Below are 19,422 nucleotides of genomic sequence, written 5' to 3'. Positions count from 1 at the left end.
CTTGCTTTCTAAACACCTCAGAGAGGAGTCTAGGTGTGGCTAGATCCAATCCTAGTCTTGGACTTGGTCAGTGGGTTTAAATCTAAAGGATTATATGTACAGCCACTCATCAGAGTTCACATTTGCCTGTCAGAGTCCAGTCTAAGGACTTTCACTGAAACAGTTTCACAAAGGTGATAAAAATAGATGATTTATTAAGGTGACAGATACAACAAAATCAGAATTAGCATTGATAAATACACTGAAAGGGTTAAGGCCCCGAAACCAAGGAAGTTGTTGTAAATACCTTAGATACTTAGTTGAACAAAAGAGGCTCCCGATGGTTGTAAAATAAGGGATGGGTGTAAAATAAGGGGGCACCCCGGATAATCTCACTGTAGACAACTCAATCTTGAGAACAGATTACACAGGACCATAAAGATAAGAAAGTTACAAGAGAATGACCATGGGATCAGTAGACCATAGCCTCAAAGGATATGGTCTACTGATCCCAGAACTGAGTTTGGGCAGCAGTAAAGGTCAATCAGTGGGCACAGTGAAGAAGACTACAAGCCTTCATCTGAAGACCCCGACAACCAACCACCCAAACACCACCAGGGAAGACGACTGCGCATGCGGACCATGCATTTGCATATGTTAATGAGTTCCAGGGAATCTCGTGTATATGTAAATGAGTTCTCGGAAATCTTATGAATATGTATAACTTCATGGTATATAGCCTCTGAAAGTTTGCCAGATTGTTGGAGCACTTATGGTGGAACTATCCCCAGTGCTGCCCCAAGCACTGCAATAAAGGATGCCTTGCTTAAAAGTTATTAAGTTTTATTATATTGGACTCCTTACCCAGCCACACCTAGCCTCCCAATTTGGTGAGGTTAGAAAGCAAGGGGGTTTGGATGCTGCCAATCTTTGTATCAATTCATAATACCAAATATGGTCCTTTCCAGTGTTCTTTCAGAGGTTAATCTTTCCAGGTTCTGATGTAAACTAGACCTCCTGGTTGGAAAGTATGTACTGGGGTGTCCAGAGGTACAGGTGCATTTTCATTCAGGTACCTATTAAGTGAAGATAGTATGCCCCAATGATAACATTGTAATAAGTAATTAAGGGTAATTTGCTGATCAAATGGGCTTTTAACAAAAGGAATGATCTTGCTGCAACAGATTTGAGAATGTTCTGTCTGGCGAGAAAAGACTTAACCATGAGGTTGCGAGATGTACTTTCTCAAGGCAAATGTTAAACCATAATCTCATGTTACTATGACAACATTTGTCTTTGTTTAGACCTTAGTGTAAAAATAGATTAGTTTTGTAATATACAGCTTCTTGCTACGGGACTGAAAGCATAACTGTTTGCTTAAACTGGCCTTGAAGCTGAGGATAAAAGGGCTGTGTTACTTGTCGGAATTTGCGAGCCTGGATGGAGCTGCGACTCCCCGGCCGCCCAGCATGCTGGTTTTGCTTTCCTGCCTTAATAAATACTTAGTGAATTTATTTCGGACTCTAGTTATTTCAATTCAACTATAACAAATTTGGTGCCGTGACTCGGATACAGACAACCGATTCGGACTTCAACTCTGGGAGGGCACCCCATCTTCGGATGGTCCCGGAGGAGATTCCGACTTAGCTCACCTGGATTTTCCGAACTGAGATAGGAAAGCAAAAAGAAAAGAGAAAGGAGATACTGCAGTTCCCTGTAACTTTTGTGCATGAAGAGCCGGACGAAGACTCGGGAGTGAGTGAGTATATTGCGGTTCCGTTCGGTCGGGGATTGGGTACCCGGAGTGCGAGTGACTGAGACGCCCACCGGACTTAGTAGTCCACCAGGTGAAGCGAGTGTGGACCTCCTTGTAGTGTGGTTCCCATTGTCCGCGAGGGCGTGGGCCACGAACGGAGGGAAGCGAGTGAATTTTGTGTGAAAGAAGGCACTCTCGGAAGATGGGCCAGAAGAAGAGTAAAGCTTCTGGTTTCATGCAGAAGAAGCGGGGTGGGGGTGGGCTCCCCGATATACCCCCAGAAAGCCCTCTAGGCCTAATGATTCAATATTGGGACGCCTCCCCTTCCCGAAAGGGGAAGTCCAGGGAAAAAATGATCCATTATTGTATGGAAGTATGGGGAGGAAAACAAATAAGAAAGGATTTATATTGGCCTATGCTGCGGGCATTTCGGGCGAGCGGGAGTCAGATTCAAATACTCACAGAGTTCAAGATCTGATCCGTTTATTGTACAAACCAGGTAGACTTTTATAAGGCATTCTATAAGCGTGCAATAATGTGGTTGGCTATTTTACAAGCGTATAATAATATGATTGGTTAACAATTGTTTACTGGGAAGATTTCTGTTTCTGCTTGTTCTGGCATGTAGGCTCCTTTCTGCGGTTTCCCAGCTCCTCTTATCACGTCCCGTTGGCCTTGGTTTTGAGCAAACATCTGCAATTTGCTCCTTTTTCTTCATCCCACTGTTCTGGCCGTAACCTCGTCTTATTTCTTCAGTATTTTTCCACTTGCTTCAGAGTTCAGTATAATCATTCAATACAGCAAGAGCCCCAACAGGCCTATTTTTGGATCCCTTGAGGATTGGATATGTCAACAACTGAATATATATGTTAACAATAAACAGCCATTTAACAAGGAGGAGAGTGAATATGCCTTTTTATGGATCCTGGGTACAGCCCAGACCGCTAATTTGTTCCCATTAAAAGAAAAGAAAAAGGATAGGAAGAAAAGGCGGGAGGAAGACAAACTTCCAGTGTCTCCCCCGCCCTATATTCCCCCTCCTCTGTCACCACAGGGTCCTGATCCTCCTCCAACAGCACCCCCCCAACCTGAGGAAGAGTCCCCTCCTGATCGAATAATGACTAGAAGTCAAACTAGAGAAAGGAGGGAGGAAAATCTATTATATCCATTAAGGGAGACTGCTATGGGGGGACCACAACCCGGAGTCGGATTTGTATCTGTACCCCTCAACTCTGGGGATGTGAGGGAATTTAAGAAAGAAATGGGACACTTGTTAGAAGACCCATTAGGGGTAGAAGAATGTTTTGATCAATTCCTCGGCCCTAACATTTATACTTGGGATGAGATGAAGGCTATTTTAAAGATCTTGTTTACAAATGAAGAACGAGGGATGATCAGAACGGCAGGCATGAGACATTGGGATCAGAGACATCAACATGGCCCAGCCGGAGATTTAAAATGGCCCTTACAGCGGCCCAATTGGGACAATCAAGATCCCGTACATAGAAATAATATGGTCGATCTCCGGGATATGATAATTCAGGGAATTAGGGATTCTGTACCCAGAGGACAAAATATTAATAAAGCCTTCAATGAACAACAGAAAAAAAGATGAAACCCCCACCGAATGGCTAGAAAGGCTGAGAAAGAGTTTCCAGCTATATTCTGGACTAGACCCTGATAGTCAAGTGGGTCAAGCCCTGCTGAAAACTCAGTTTGTGGCTAAATCTTGGATCGATATAAGGAAAAAATTAGAGAAAATAGAAGATTGGCAGGAAAAAGTGTTTAGATGAATTATTGCGACAAGCCCAAAAAGTGTATGTGAGAAGGGAAGAAGAGAGTCAGAAGAGACAGGCTAGAACCTTGGTGGCAGCTGTAAGAGAAGGACAAAGTCAGGACAGGAGAGGAGAAAGGCCCCGGAAGGGCCCAGAAAATCCTAAAAGAAAGGGATTTGGCTCACAAGATGTAGAGTGTTTCTATTGCCACAAGAGGGGGGCATTTGCAAAGGAATTGTCGAAAAAGGATAATGGATGAAAAAAAAAGTTTTTAAAGAAGATTAGGGGGGTCAGGGGCTCTATTTGCTGGGGACCCCTAAGGTTACCGAGCCCTTGATAAAATTAAAATTGAGTCCTCAGCATGAAGTGTTCGAGTTCCTTGTGGACTCGGGTGCCGAAAAATCAACTGTCCAAAAGTTACCATCTGGGTGTATGGAATCAAAGAATAAATTCCAAGTAATCGGTGCAAAAGGGGAACCTTTTAAAGTACCCTTGATAAGGAATGTAACAATAGAAGAGCTCCGAATAAATATGGAGTAGGAACATTTTTATTGGTCCCAGAATCTGAATATAATCTTTTGGGGCGAGACCTGATGGTGGAATTAGGAATCAATTTAGAAGTAGATCAAGAAAAATTAAAAATAAGATTATGCTTACTAACCACGGAAGATGAAGCTAAGATTAATCCAGAGACCTGGTATAGCCCGGGGTTGGTGGGAAAATTAAATATCAAACCAATCACGGTCTCCCTAAAAGACCCAGACCAGCCAATTAAGATAAAACAGTATCCCATCTCTAGAGAAGGGAGAGAAGGATTACAGCCAGAAATTGAGAGACTTTTAACTGGTATCTCTCCCTTTGAAATGTTATATGGGATGCCTTATGATTTTGGATTATTAGTGGAACACCTGAAGGTCGAGGATAAAATTTTAACAGAATATATTTTAGAACTCACAAAAAGGAGACAGGAATTAAGAAGAAGAGTAAAGCTTCTGGTTTCATGCAGAAGAAGCGGGGTGGGGGTGGGCTCCCTGATATACCCCAAGAAAGCCCACTAGGCTTTTAAATATTGCATTCTTTTTCCTGTTTTTTGTGCACTACTACAAATAAAATATGAGCAGTGTGCATAGGAATTCGTTCATTTTTTTCCAAACTATAGTCCGGCCTCCAACAGTGTCTGAGGGACAGTGAACCGGCCCCCTGTTTAAAAAGTTTGAGGACCCCTGACATAGAGGTTTAATGCTTGACAAAGCCAACCCTCAAATGACCCATAATGGGGCCAATACACATGATCTGGTCTAATCTCTTCCTTGGTCCACTCTAACATACAATACTTTATCATTTATGTTTTATCTTTATCCATAGTTCTCTCAGTACTTCCCCAGTTTGCTAACATCAACCCCAGTGGACTGTCTGGGGGTATTTCATTCGGTATTCTCTGGCCCCCCTTTTTCCCAGCACTCGTTTTACTACTTCCCTGTCCCATATTTTCCCTGGGGCTGTCTTCCACACGGCTTTCCAATCGCTTCTTCTCTTCACCGGCCAAGTCCCTCGTGGGATATTGGAACCGCGGTTAGAAAGACTCCACACTCGCTTCCTGGAACAGGGCTACCCGTCAGGTCTCACTCAGGCATGTAGTCAAGCCCCCACTTCCCACCCAACTGAATAATACTTACAGTCCTTCTTCTTACTAGGGTCTTTGTGCATGTGAATTACAGGGGACTGCGGCTTTACCTCCTGGGGAGCTCCAAGTGTTTTTTGCTCTAAGAGCCTCTCTCTCTCTCTCTCTCCTGGGCATTTGGCCAACAGTCCCAGTGGTCAGAGGCATGCCGTCAGAGAGTTCACTGAAATCAGTGAGGCATGCTTCCTATCTAACAGTCACCACAGATCCTGGGGCCGGGCAAACTAGTTATCCTGGACGAGCCCCCAAATTTGTTATAAATACCTGACCCAACAAAGGTAGGTTCAGAAATCTTTTATTGTGAGGTAAAGTCAAAGAGCAAAAACCACGGCACTGGGTGCATGACTCTAGTCAGAGGTGTGCCAAACAAGTTCAAATATGATCTACTTATACCATTGAGGTTGCATCAGCCATATACATATTCCTTGAAATGATTTAAATAACTCCACCCCCACTGCACTTGCACTTTTCAGTCGTTGGGGTCCTCTGGTGGTCCTGCAGGGATGAAGTCAGATGTCTTCCTCGTGGCGAACTTTGGACCCAAGGAGGGCAGCTTGTTATCTGTCTAGCACAGCACTTAGTGAAAAGCCAATCTCTGTTCATTTCTCACACAACCCTCCTGCCTTGGGCAGGGACACCTTCCACTAGACCAGGGTGCCCACATCCAACCTGGCCTTGAACACTTCCAGGAATGGGGCATCCACAGCTTCCCTGGGTAACCTGTTCCATTGCCTCACCACCCTCATAGCAAATAATTTCTTCCTTATAACTGTGATACAAGAATTATTTGCTTTAAAAAAGAAAAAGTGAATGAAAAAAAAAGTAAATACTATAGTGAAAAACAAGAAAGGATTTGAAAAACAGGGCATGTTAGTCAAACCTTACAAACAGTTAACAAAACATGGCCTTGTGTCTTTAACCGGGGCTGGTAACTAAGTGCCACCCAGGCTTGCTCACTCCCCCCCCCAGGGGTGGGGAGGAGAATCGGGAAGGAATGTAAAACTCAAGGGTTAAGATAAGAATAATTTAATAATTTAAATAGAATAAATATGAAAGAACAATAATAATGTTGACAATAACAGTTATAATGAAAAGGAGGGAGAAGGAATGAGGAATGAATTCCAAAGGGAAGGAAAAAAAGAAAACAAGTGACGGACAATACAACTGCTCACCACCTGCTGACTGATGCCCAGCCAGTCCCCAAGCAGGCCCCAGCCAACCCCCCTAGTTTATATTCAGAGCATGATGTCCCATAGTATGGAATACCTCTTTGGCTAGTTCAGGTCAGCTGACCTGGCTGTGTCCTCTCCCAATTTCTTGTGCCCCTCCAGCCCTCTCGCTGGCAGGACCCAAGAAACTGAAAAGTCCTTGATTCAGTATAAACATCACCCAGCAACAACTAAAAACATCAGTGTCTTATCAACATTGTTCTCACACCAAATCCAAAACACAGCACTGCACCAGCTACTAAGAAGAAAATTAACTCTATCCCAGCTGAAACCAGGACACCTTGGGAGAAGGAATAGACACCATAAATATGTCAAGCTGGGGCACAACAAGATAATCTCAAGGACAACCAAAGGGTTATTGAGGCTGAACAGAAAATTACTGGAACTGTGTGCGAGCTATCCTAATTAGCATACTAACGAAGCCCCCTCCCCACAGAACATGCCTGGTGAAATAAAAGAATGCTGTACCTTTAAATGGGGATGAGGCTTGTAAGAATCAATGAGAATTAAATGTGGCTAAATGTAATTGTAAATAATCGTTCAAAGTGTATAAAATGTTTTACCATGCGTTAAGAGGTGTGCTAGCTTCTTGGATTTTCTACCTAGCACCCATCTCTGAGCAGACATGCAATAAACAAATATCTTGACTCTGTGTGTGGATTGGCTCTTGCACACCAGGTGAAGAACCCAGATTTGGGATAACAGTTTTGGTGACCCAGATGGGACTGCCATAAGACCTTGCCCAGATCATCTTGCCATCCCCGACAAGGAGAACATGGACCAGGCCAGACTCCAGCACGCACCAACCTGTTGATCAGGGACTCCTCTGCCCCATCTCTACTGTCAGGCAGTAAGCGACTCAAAGGTGCAACACTGTCACCGAAATCGGGAATCAGACCTCTTAACATCAATGTAGTATTAAGGAGCAGGTGATGTAGTGAAAAACCCTAAAACTCTGCTGCAGACAGAAGCTGCATAGATAACAGAAATATTAACACCCGAGAAAGAGCGAGGGGCGGGAGCTTAGCACTTAGCACTTCCAGAAGGGACAGTTAGTACCGACTTAGATGAGCTCAACAAGAATGTAAATAAGGAGCCTTCTGACGAAGAGGACGTGCTAACTGCTAAAAGAAAAGAAAACAAACTAGGGTAAAATAATTGTGGTAGTACGAGATCAGTGACTCAAATGGCCCCCCACCCCGAAGATGGTGGATCCCCCACTCCGGGATCATGCTGCTATAGATTAAAACCAGCCCAGTCGGCACATATTAGCTTGACATGTTTAGAGTGGACAATAAGGAAGGGCTCATCCTTAGCTAGCAGATGTTTTAAGATAACAGAAACTAAACAACGAAGACTGCTAATGTAAGCCAAGATAAACAGGAACTTCAGATAACTACCCAAGAAGGTGAAAAGTACATCTTGAAGAGGTGCCAGAGGGAGGAGATTCTGAATTTTCAGAAACCTTATGTATATCCATGACTGTATAATAAATACCCGGCTGCTTGTTGAAACGGTGTGCAAGTTAGGACGAGCGATCCCCCTTGCACCCGGCACAGCAATAAACATACCTGCTTTATAACTCTCCTGGAGTTGTAGAGTTCAATTCCGCACATCACAGGCACTCCTTAATTGCAGCGCTGGGTGCTCAGTGGCATCTCCACAAATCAAGCACACCTGCGTAGATTTCACTGTTACATTTATACACAAAATTACAAGGTCATACACTCCCAGTTACAATGATTGGTTTGTAATTTGCATATAATTTTAATATTTGCTGTGTCATCCTTTTCTGTTATTATGCTTGCATAGGGGAAGGGTCTTCACCTGGGCAAGGGTCTTCTTGACCTGTGGGTGTGGTTTTTTAGTATTATAGTGAAGGTAGTTCACTTCAGGACACCTTAAAAGTAAGTTTTGTTGCCAAGCTGGACAGCTGGATATCAGCCTTGCCAAGCTGTCCAATAACTCATCCTATACACAATAGAACCTAGGTGCTCTGGTTATCGTCTAGAGAGTAAGGTTATTATGGTCTATAGAATAGGGACTTCAAATAACACAGTCTCTGATAACAAGCAGCACAGTAACCCATACGTTATTGGTTAATAAGTGCTAACATAATGCTAACATGGAGGTTAATTCTTTAAAATCAAGATGTTTCTATAGCTGTTTCACAAACACAAAATATAGAAAGATTCAGTAAAACTTTAAGACAATCTGCTACAATGCCATTAGAGATATTTGTACAGGGGGGATGGGATCGCTGAATTGGTAAGTAGCCGTTATTATTCCTCTGCATAAGTCATGCTCAGAATATTTGCAGCAGTAATATTAAGGGTTATAAGTTTCAACACGTAGATGCATGACAAGGAAAGGGGTAAATACCTTGTCTGGGTTTCAGCTGGGATAGAGTTCATTTTCTTCTCAGTAGCTAGTACAGTGCTGTGTTTTGGCTATGATGTGAGAACAATGTTGATAGGACACTGATGGTTTTAGTTGTTGCTGGGTAATGTTTATACTAAGTCAAGGACTTTTCAGTTCCTTGGGCCCTGCCAGTGATAGGGCTGGAGAGGCACAGGAAATTGGGAGGGGACACAGCCAGGACAGGTGACCCAAGCTACCCAAAGAGGTATTCCATACCATATGATGCCATGCTGAGTATATAAACTGGGGGAAGAAGAAGGAAGGGGGGGACATCTGGCATTATGGCGTTTTATCTTCCCGAGTAACCGTTACATGTGATGGAGCCCTGCTTTCCTGGAGATGGCCGAACACCTGCCTGCCCATGGGAAGTAGTGAATGAATTCCTTTCTTTGCTTTGCTTGCGTACGCGGCTTTTGCTTTACCTATTAAATTGTCCTTATCTCAACCCTTGAGTTTTACATTCCTTTCCGATTCTCCTCCCCATCCCTCTGGGTGAGGGGGAGTGAGCAAGTGGCTGTATGGTGCTTGGTTGCCAGCCGGGGCTAAATCACGACACTTGTCTTTGCTGACAGAGGATCAGAGTCGAGCGTATGAAACATTGGGTTAAGTGGAATTAAGTGTAATATGGGTATAGCTACTTCCAAAGAAGTTTCCTTGTGTACTCCTCTAGGATGTATCCTGAAACACTAGAGTAAGTTTGGCAGGGATCCCTTAACTAAAGAAAAATTACAATGCTATTGTAACCAATAGTGGCCAAATTATAAATTGGGTGATGGTGAACAGTGGCTGGAAAATGGGTCTTTACAATTTAATACTATATTACAATTTATGTTGTTTTGTCACTTATGGGGGAAGTGGGATGAAGTGCCTTATATTGATGCCTTTATGGCTTTGCATATAGAACCAGATATTCAGAAAAAATTTAAACTGGGGGGAGATGTGTTTATGCCATATGTGCTGGAAAGAAAGTGAGTCTGTGCAGAGACAATTGCAATAAGAATGAGACTGTATGTTGTGGGGGGGGAGGAACTGGAGGATGTACAATTGGTGGTGCCCACAACCCTGCCTCTATATGGTACAAATGCAGGAAAAATCATCAGATACTTCTGAAAAAAAACCCCAAAAAAGAAAAAAAAACCAAAAAAACCAAAAACCCCAGATGGGTGATGAAAACTTTATCCCTGTTTCTAGCAGGACTGCTCTGAGACAAACAGTGGGGGCGGGCTTACCAGTTTTTGAACATGTACCATTTTTTACCTCTGATTTATTGAACTGGAAACAATCTGTCAGCTCTTATCCAGAAAACCCTGACAGAATGTAACAGCTTTTGGAAAACAGGGTCCTAAAGAAAGTCTGTTGGCTTTTTATGAGAGTTTGTGAGGTAGCCAAAAAATGGATGGCATTAAATCCAGATGGGGAAGCTAATCAGAAAATGTTTAATGTTATTCATTGGACAATCATCAAAAGATATAAGAAAAAGTTGCATAAGGTTGACAGGGCAGGAGGAATGTCTGTCTTGCAGTTGATAGTGTATAAAGCGTATAACAACTGAGAGGAGAAAAGGAACAAAAAAGAACAAAATAGGATGAAAATGCAAGCATCTCTATTGGCAGCTGCTTTAACTGAGACTGCTACAGGTAACAGAGGAATAGGTAGAGGAAGAATGGGAAAGGGTTTGGGAAGAAATTCAGAAGGTCAAACACCCTTGGGACTGAATCACTGTGCTATATGCAGAAAAAAAAGGATATTGGAAGAGCAAGTGTCCTACCCAGCAGGGAAAGAGTGTGTCAGGGGACTGGGGAAGAAAATTAAAGTTTCCCCAACTGATGCCCTGGTTCCAGTGAAGTTGGGGAATGAGATTATTGATTTTTTTGATAGATAGTAGAGCAACTCATTTGGTAATTACTAGTTGTAAAGGACCTTAAAGTAAAATGACAATCCCAATTGTTTGGGCAATGGGAAAACAAACAATATGGCATTTCTTAAAACCTATGGAGTGCACAATTGGAAATACTAAATTAACTCATGAATTTCCGTATATGCCAGAATGCCCCCTCCCTCTACTAGGATGAGATTTATTATGGAAACTGAATGCTCAAATAACTTTCTCTGAGAATTCCATACAGCTCCACACCTGATGCAGCATGGAAAGCACAAATTTGCTTGCTGACAGATAAAACTAGAGGAGCCTGAAGATGACATCCCAGAGGGTGGTATTGAATGCAGTAATTCCCTTGGTTTGGGCATCTAAGAAACCAGGAAGAGCAAAGAATGTATCTCCTATTGAAATTAAGTTGAAACTTGAGGTGAAGCTAGTAAGGAAAAGATAATACCCTATCAAAATGAAAGCTAGGAAAGGGTTGGAACCAATAATTAGCACCTTCTTAGAACATGGATTGTTGTGAGAATGCCAATCTAAGTATAATACTCCTATATTGCCTGTAAAGAAACCCAAGACTCATGAGTGCAGATTGGTCCAAAATTTAAGGGAAATTAATTGAATCACTGTGGATGTTCATCCTGTGATGCCAAATCCATATACACTTTTAACCACCATACCTGAGACAAATGTTTATTTTAAAGTTCTGGATTTGAAAGATGCTTTCTTCTGCATACCTGTTGCTGAACAGAGTCAAACCCTCTTCACCTTTGAATGGGAGAACCTGACCACTGGAAGAAAAGTGCAGTTATGCTGTACCGTGGTCCCACAAGGTTTCAAAACAACAGCCCCACTCTGTTTGGTACTGTATTGGCAAAGGAACTGGAGCCATGGCAAGGTAAATACCCTGATATTACTTTGCTTCAATATGAAATAAAAAGAAAATTGATGGAACCTCCAGTCTTAGGCTTACCTAACATGAATAAGCCTTTTCAGCATTATGTACATGAAAGTCAGCAGGTAGCATTGGGGGTGTTAACTCAGCTACTTGGAGATCAGAAGCACCCAGTCACTTACTTTTGTAAGCAATTAAATGAAATAAGTAAAGGCTGACCTACTTGCCTACCAGCTGTAGCTGCCACAGCATTGCTAACTGAAAATCAATTTTAGGATAACCAATAACTGTCCTAGTGCCTTATGCAGTAACAGCAGTTCTAGAACAGAAAGATCATCACTGGGTGTCTTCTAGTTGACTAGCGAGATACCAAACAGTGTTGCTGGAACAAGATTACACCAATCTTAAAACAGTAATCTCCCTGGACCCTGTCACCCTATTGCCCCTGCCAGAACAAGAAACTAATCCTGGGAAATTGACAAGCAGATGCAGCAGCAAGAAGGGCAGCAATAAAAGGGTCAATACTAGGAGTGCTGATACCTGAAAGAAAAATTAGTTTAGAGTTACCAAAATGTACAGAAAAGGAAGATAAATTGGCCAAAATACTAAAATGTTCCAAAAATTCTGAAGGATGGTGGGTTACACCTGATCATCAAATGTTAATATCCAAGAGAAAGATGAAAAAACTTATGCAAAAAATGCATAATTAAACCCATTTGGGAACAGAAGCCTTAGTAGATAGCATCAAAAGATATGCAGTAGAACCAAAAATGCAGACCCTTGAGGACATTGTGAAGAACTGCCACACGTGCTGTATGAATAATCCTAAAATCCAAAAGAAACCACCAGCAGGAGATGTGAAGAGAGAGAGAGGAATTGCTCCTGGGGAACACCGGCAAATAGATTTTTCTGAGTTACTGAGGTGAAATCAATATAAGTATTTACTTGTTTTATTAGATACCTTTTCAGGATGGCTGGAAGCTTTCCCTTGCCATACCAATCAGGCAAGAGAAGTCATTAAGGTAATAGTTCCTAGATTTGGGATTCCAGAAGGACTGTCCTCTGATAATGGACCCATTTTGTTGCAAAGATAGTCCAAGGAATGTCCAAATTCCTTTAGTTTAAATGGGATTTGCACACCCCTTGGAGACCACAACCTAGTGGGAAAATAGAAAGGATGAATTAAACAATTAAAACACAAATAACAAAATTGTGCCAGGGAACTTATATGAAATGGATTGAGGCATTACCTGTAGCCCTCATGAGAATTGAACAAGAGTCTGCAGTGTGCCCAGGTGGCCAAGAAGGTCAATAGCATCCTGGCTTGTATCAGAAACAGTGTGGCCAGCAGGACAAGGGAAGTGATTGTCCCCCTGTACTTGGCGCTGGTGAGGCCACACTTTGAATACTGTGTTCAGTTTTGAGCCTCTCACTTCAAGAGGGACGTTGAGGTGCTGGCACATGTCCAGAAAAGGGCAATGAAGCTGGTGAAGGGTCTGGAGCACAAGTCTTATGAGGAGCAGCTGAGGGAACTGGAGAAGTTTAGCCTGAAGAAAAAGAGGTTCGGGGGAGACCTTATTGCTCTCTACAACTACCTGAAAGGAGGTTTCAGGCAGGTGGGGGTCGGTCTCTTCTCCCAGATAACAAGGGACAGGACAAGAGAAAACAGCCTCAAGTTACGCCGAGGGAGGTTTAGATTGGATATTAGGAAAAATTTCTTCACTGAAAGTGTGTTGAAGCATTGGAACAGGCTGCCCAGGGATGTGGTGGAATCATCCCTGGAAGTGTTTAAAAAATGTGTAGATGCGGTGCTTAGGGACAGGGTTTAGTGGTGGATTTGGCAGTCCTGGGTTAAGGGTTGGACTTGATTTTAAAGGTCTTTAAATGATTTTATGGTTCTATGATTCTATGTAAATACAAATTTAAGCCACTGAAATTAATTTAATTAACAGAAGAAAATAATGAAGGTTTATAAGGGTCAGCATCTGGCAAATTATTTTACTGTGTCTCCTGAGCTCTGGATCACAATCTAGGTATAATCCAGGCTGTTAAGGGAGCAAAATAAGGCTTTTAGCATTTGTATGATCCAGGATATATGGTCTAACCAAAGCTGTAATGGCAAGTTTCACAGTTCAGTCACTTTGCCTCTCTAGGGGAAGATGCTTTCCACATCCTTCAACATACTTGTGTTCTTTCTTTATAGATGTGACTACTGATTTACTGCTCTGTGTGTGCACCTCATAAATCAGGGAGGAGAGTGTGCTGCAGGACTGCTCCACAGGTGCTTGGATGCCTAGTGAACAACCTAGGCTCTCCAGGGGCATTGGCTACATCCCAGCTTTGGACCCCCAGCTCCAAGTGTAACATAGGGAGCAGTTCCTCTTTACAACAGATCAACTTTTTAGATGTCCCTTTGGCTCAGGACCTTAACCCCCATTAGCATATACCTTTATCTCCTTTGGTGCATGTCTTGCCATCCTTCTCCTGTGTATAGCCTTCGTGACACTCACATCTATAGCTGCCCATGGTGTTAACACAGATCTGAGAGCACAGTGTTCCATTGCTTGTGGCACACTCGTTGATATCTGGAGATATCAAGAGTTGAAAATGTCCTAAAATCGGAGGTTTCAGACCTCAAATACAATAAAAGCCTTCCTTTACAGGTATCAGGAGATTCTGGGTTTAAATAAATGAGTAATTGCAGCACTGCTGGTACTTTGTGCTGAAGCTCTGTGTAAACTGCTCTATTATTATTAACAAACCTGGCATTTTATTGGTGAACACTGTGACCGTTTCTTTGCATCAAAAAGCTTACAAGCAAAACTCAGTCCTGCAAATCTTGGCTCCCTGGCACAGCAAACTATGCAGGGCAGGACTATTGAATCAGAGGGGATTAGCCACACAAGGAACACATGTAAATGATCAATTCAGAATTAGCTACTTGCCAACTGAATCAAACCCCAAGGATTTATTTTCACAATTAGGCACAGTTATAGTGCTTCGAGGGTTACTGTTAGAATCATGTTCCTCTTCTCAGGCAAAACCCCCAAATATGGCTCAAAACCTGCAGGAGGAATTAATAAAGGGAAAATTACATCATCCCAACACTTCAAAGTGTTTGGGTGCATGTATCTTGGTTTAGGTGCTACCTCCTAATAATTTCAGGGGGATTTAGATCTCTTAGTTCTAGGAAGCAGTCCTTAACATAGTTAAAAAACACATTTATTTTGTAATAATAATGAAAATAAGAATGGTTTCAGATCTAAATTGACTCCTAAAAGACCTGAAGAAGCAAGATACATCATTAACCAGAGAGATGTACAACACACACTTATACCCACCCAGGCAAAAAGGCTTCTCTCTGTTCCTGTGTCTCTCCTGATCATAGCAATACCCAGGATAGCAAGTGCATAAGACCCGTTCAAAGTTATCTATGCACTGCTCTTCGCAGGGAGCTTTAGCAAAGACACTGTAGTCTAGAGAGAGAAAAGCATAGTTAGGAAAGATACCAATGGCAATAGCTGGATGATATGACAGCAAATATTTCACTTCTCTGCTAATTAATAAAGTTGAGTTACATTGGTTTTGAGGACTGAAGAAACCTAAAAATAAAACATTCATGAGACATAAGCAAAGAATTATAGTAAAATTATAATTGCTAATTACAGCTTTACAGTAGTTAGACTATTTCTTGAAATTGCATTTTAAGCAAGGAGCATTTTCCCAGTTGGCAGAACTTAAGAATTCTTCTCACAGAAATATTAAATTACCTAAAAGCTTTTTGGTGCTTTTTTTCCACAAATTTTTTAAGTGCTGATAGCAAAATTTCCATGCAAAATACTGTGAAACACTGTGAGGCTAACTGCCAAATCTGGGCAGAAATTATATCATAAGGAAAAGTTAATTAAAATCACACAGTAATTGTTCAAATCCAGATATAACCCTTCTAGTAAAGAACACACTGCTACAAAACCATCACCACTTAATAATAGCAATGTGAAGATTAGGGTATGGTAAGTCACTGGCCAGGCTTGTCAGTGAAAACCCAAAAGACTGTGTGAATCCCAGTTTGAAACCTGAAGGAGGGCAAATCTGTTTCTGATTTCACTGCTATGTAGCAGCACAGCTGAAGTCCAGGGAATGGACACCAGAGCAAACTAGGAGATTTGGAAATATTTTCTCTAAATACCTGATGATATTTCCACATTGTGAAAGCTTTAAATCACACCTTAAGAAATGTCTTAGAGGAGGGGTGCCCTGCTTTCAGGATCGCACTCCAGAAACCGATTCCCCATGCCAATCAGTTCCTGATTCAAGATTACAGCTCTCTATTAGCACAGCCCATACTCAACAGCAAGCTTCAGCCATTAGCATGATTTTTCCAGGGAAAATGCTACTTTATGGTTAATGCACAGGAAATACAATAAGACAATACTAATTTCTCTGAAAATTACATTGCAACCCTGAGGTTCCTTCATGCTTTAGCTTTTTACATTCCTAAAGAGAAATCCATCAAAATGATGGACATGACTTGGTCGTTAGCAAAGGCATTTTGATAGCAATACTCATTTTCAGACATCCAGCTCCAGGTTGACATGTCTAATCAATGTTGCACAGCAGCAATCTTGTTATACATAATGAGAGGTAAGAGGGGGTCTCCACTGATTATTTTAGCTACTGAATAACTTTCAGAGAGGCAGTTGCTATGCAGCTGTATGTGTGAGCATACACCAAATGAACTAATACATGGCTGTGTAAGAAGCTCAACTGCTAAGATCTGGATCTATGGGGAAATTAAGTTCATTAGTTAACATTAAATCTGGTTTCCAAAAGGAGAAACTTCTGGCAGATTTATCTGTTACAGCTTTTAATAGGGTGCTTCAGTTATTAAAAATATGGCAATTTCTGAGTCTCATGCAATCTTCACTCAGGAACATGCACAAGCCCAAATCTGTAGAGAGTTTTGGGCACCGTGATTTTGATCACTGCAACGTCTAGCTTTTCTGTTACCTGTAACAAAATCTACAGCCCTTAGCTCAGGACTTCTGAGCTAAGGGACTCTCTCAAAGCAAAGTCACCCTTTTTTCTGACTGGTAGCTGCTGGAGAAGCAGAGACAGGGTCAGCTACTCCCCTCTGCTGTGGAGGTCAAGGTGCTTCTGGATTGCTGAATGTTAAAAAATGAAATTTAGGATCAAGCCTTTGATACTAATGAACACATCCATGACTAGGCAAGCAGAGGATCTACCTTTGTTGCAGGCCTTTGTGGCCCATTGCCTTGCAGACTGGGATGGGAGCTGAGTTTCCAGGAGCACTCCCATGTCACGTCACCTGCAGGTCCCCCCTGTGCCTGACACACAGTGATGTACCAGTACAGCACCCCCCACCCCATCTTGCAAAGCAGTAGCTGCTTGATAGCATCACCCCAGACAGACAGGATGAAAGGTAAGATGCAAGGAATGTGGCTTAATTAAACCACCACTTTATTAAGTTAGCTTATCTGGGAGCTATCAGAAGTAACTCATCCAGTGCAGACCACAGCTTTTTCCCATAATTGTTTCCACCTGGTGTAGGGCTGCCATTGCCCCCAGCCCACCTCCTGCTCTTGGCTGGGACACTGTGGCTGGTGGTGGTACCAAAGAGACCAGGTATGCTGAACTGAGAAAATACTTCTGTGGGAGAGGGCAGGGAGTGATTCAGGGTCCTACAGCAGCTGAAATGCTTTGAAAATGCAAATAACAACAGGATAAAAATTTAACATGAGAATTAACCTGTATCTGTCTGCAGTAACACAGCAGCAACTTGGGATGTGACAACAGCTGGCTCAGAGCTGCTTGATGCGTTATAGACATTTTGGTTAACTTCAGCAAAAAGCCAACTCTGAAACTCTATCATGACAACTATGTTGAAAAGATATATTATGGCCATTTAATGATTTAAAAAATGGAAAGCAAAGGAGAAATGTGAAGGGAAGGGACAACCAAAAGTTTTATACTGGTTTAAAATGAACATAATATGTTAAGGAAACTCTTGCTAGAGATGTCAAAAGAAGAAATAGAAGAGTCCACATTAGGAAATATTTGCCTCCTAGGAGCAAAGTAGATACAGAAATCCTTATGCTGAGTCAGAAAGTAAGTTTTTATGATAAAATATTACCCTTACTTTATTCTTACAATGCTGGGGTTCAGGCAGTCAGCCTCTAGGATGGCTCCACCCAAACAGAAGTAATTCAAGCAGAGGCACTTTACCTCTCATTCATCAGGACCTAGGAGCACACGCATGGACAGTTTCTATAGCTTAGCTGATGCCTGAGATTGCTTCACTGGAAGATGCAGGAGTTCCATAGGTGGTCAGGCACATTAAATCCCCTCTCTCTGACACACTATTTCTGACCTATGAATGTCAGAAGAGTCACAGTTCTGAGGACATAAGAGTTGCTTAACATTTTATGTTGGTTTAGATATATCAACACTGTTCTCCCAGGTTGGTGCTGGTAGAAAATAATGATAATACAGTTGAGAAAATTTAATCAAAAAGCCAATTTCCTATTGGGAAAAAATAGGGGAAAAAAATTTTAACCAGATTTCTTCAGACAATGTCATAACATAAACGCAAAAGTTGTGCTGTATCTTGAAGACCTGAGTCAGCAAAGGCTGTGGCATGGCTGTGTTTAATTGCACAAAGGGGGTTTTGTTAGAATGGCTTCTTATTGTGCCTGCTCAGTGTTTCATTTTGATCATCTTGACTTTCAGAATTACATAGCACAGCAAAAATACAAATATAAAATACAGCACTTAACTTACAAAAAAATAATCAACTATAAAAGCAAGCCAACAAGGTACCTTTAAAAACCCAAATCCTTATTTTTCTCATATTCTATATAAAATTCAAATGAAGGCCAGGTCTGTCTGCCAAAACATGCACAGACAAAGCCTATCTGCAGCACAAGTTTATTAAGGAAGTAACTCAGTAGCTGTGTGCGGTTTCACCGTAATTCACATGGGAGAAGATTTATGGCAACATGGTGTAAAACTGAAGCAATGCAGTTTATTTTTGTTTACCTTTTCATGGGATACATACTGAAATATTGAGTAAGAAAGGATGTGCCTCTCTGCAGACACTTGCTCAGCATACACTTTACCATGGTTTCCAGATTTAGTCCTTTTTCACATTTTTGTAAAGACATAATTTATGTTCGCATTGGGTGTAATGCAAGGTCCAAGGCCAGCCCTAGTCCTTCCAGCTGAGAGTAAATAAGAGTACTGTGCATGTCTTCCACTGCCTAAGAAATGCTGCAGCACCTATGACTGCAGTATGTATATGTGCCCAGCTTTATTTCTCTTAACTGACTGAATAAAGCAGGATTTGCCTGAACAACCACCCTTCACTAGCAAAGCTGGAAGTTAGACCTCTGAAAGCAAATCACTGAAATCCATTACTTGATTTTTCTGAAAGTCAGATTTTCAGTGATTAATGCATTGTCTGAGTCTAAGCCATTTTTCTCATCAGTTACTTAAGTCAAACAAAATTACCCACATATTATGGTTTTCTTTTTCTTAAGGAAAAAAACCCAACACTACTATCAGACAACCAGATTTGAAAGAAGAACTGCTAGAAGATGCTGAAGGTACATGGTATACGGATGGGAGTAGCTTCATTCAGTATGGAACACGTAAGGCTGGGTATGCAGTAACTACCACCAATGAGGTAATAGAAGCTAAAGCCCTCCCTTCCAACACCTTGGCCCAGAAGGCAGAAATCATAGGTCTGACCTGAGCTTTAGAATTAGCAAAAGGGAAGAAAATTAAC

General features: G+C 41.8%; 1 protein-coding gene across 1 annotated transcript in view; it reads right to left on the bottom strand.

The window, feature by feature from the left end:
• LOC129783042 (collagen and calcium-binding EGF domain-containing protein 1-like) overlaps nucleotides 1-16,934 on the bottom strand; it is a 57,802-nt gene extending 40,868 nt beyond the window's left edge. Inside the window, exons 1-5 of the mRNA XM_055792706.1 lie at nucleotides 16,862-16,934; nucleotides 14,957-15,091; nucleotides 14,063-14,200; nucleotides 7,918-7,921; nucleotides 5,054-5,092 (exon numbers count right to left, since the gene is read on the bottom strand). Coding sequence (XP_055648681.1) covers nucleotides 5,054-5,092; nucleotides 7,918-7,921; nucleotides 14,063-14,200; nucleotides 14,957-15,091; nucleotides 16,862-16,934 — 389 coding nt within the window. The remainder of the gene's footprint in view (nucleotides 1-5,053; nucleotides 5,093-7,917; nucleotides 7,922-14,062; nucleotides 14,201-14,956; nucleotides 15,092-16,861) is intronic.
• Between the last annotated feature and the right edge of the window lie 2,488 nt (nucleotides 16,935-19,422).

Source organism: Falco peregrinus, chromosome W, assembly GCF_023634155.1.
Source record: "Falco peregrinus isolate bFalPer1 chromosome W, bFalPer1.pri, whole genome shotgun sequence".
NCBI classification, from domain to species: Eukaryota; Metazoa; Chordata; class Aves; order Falconiformes; family Falconidae; genus Falco; species Falco peregrinus.
Note: the sequence above shows the minus strand (reverse complement) of the source record. Positions and strands in the feature narration are given on the sequence as shown.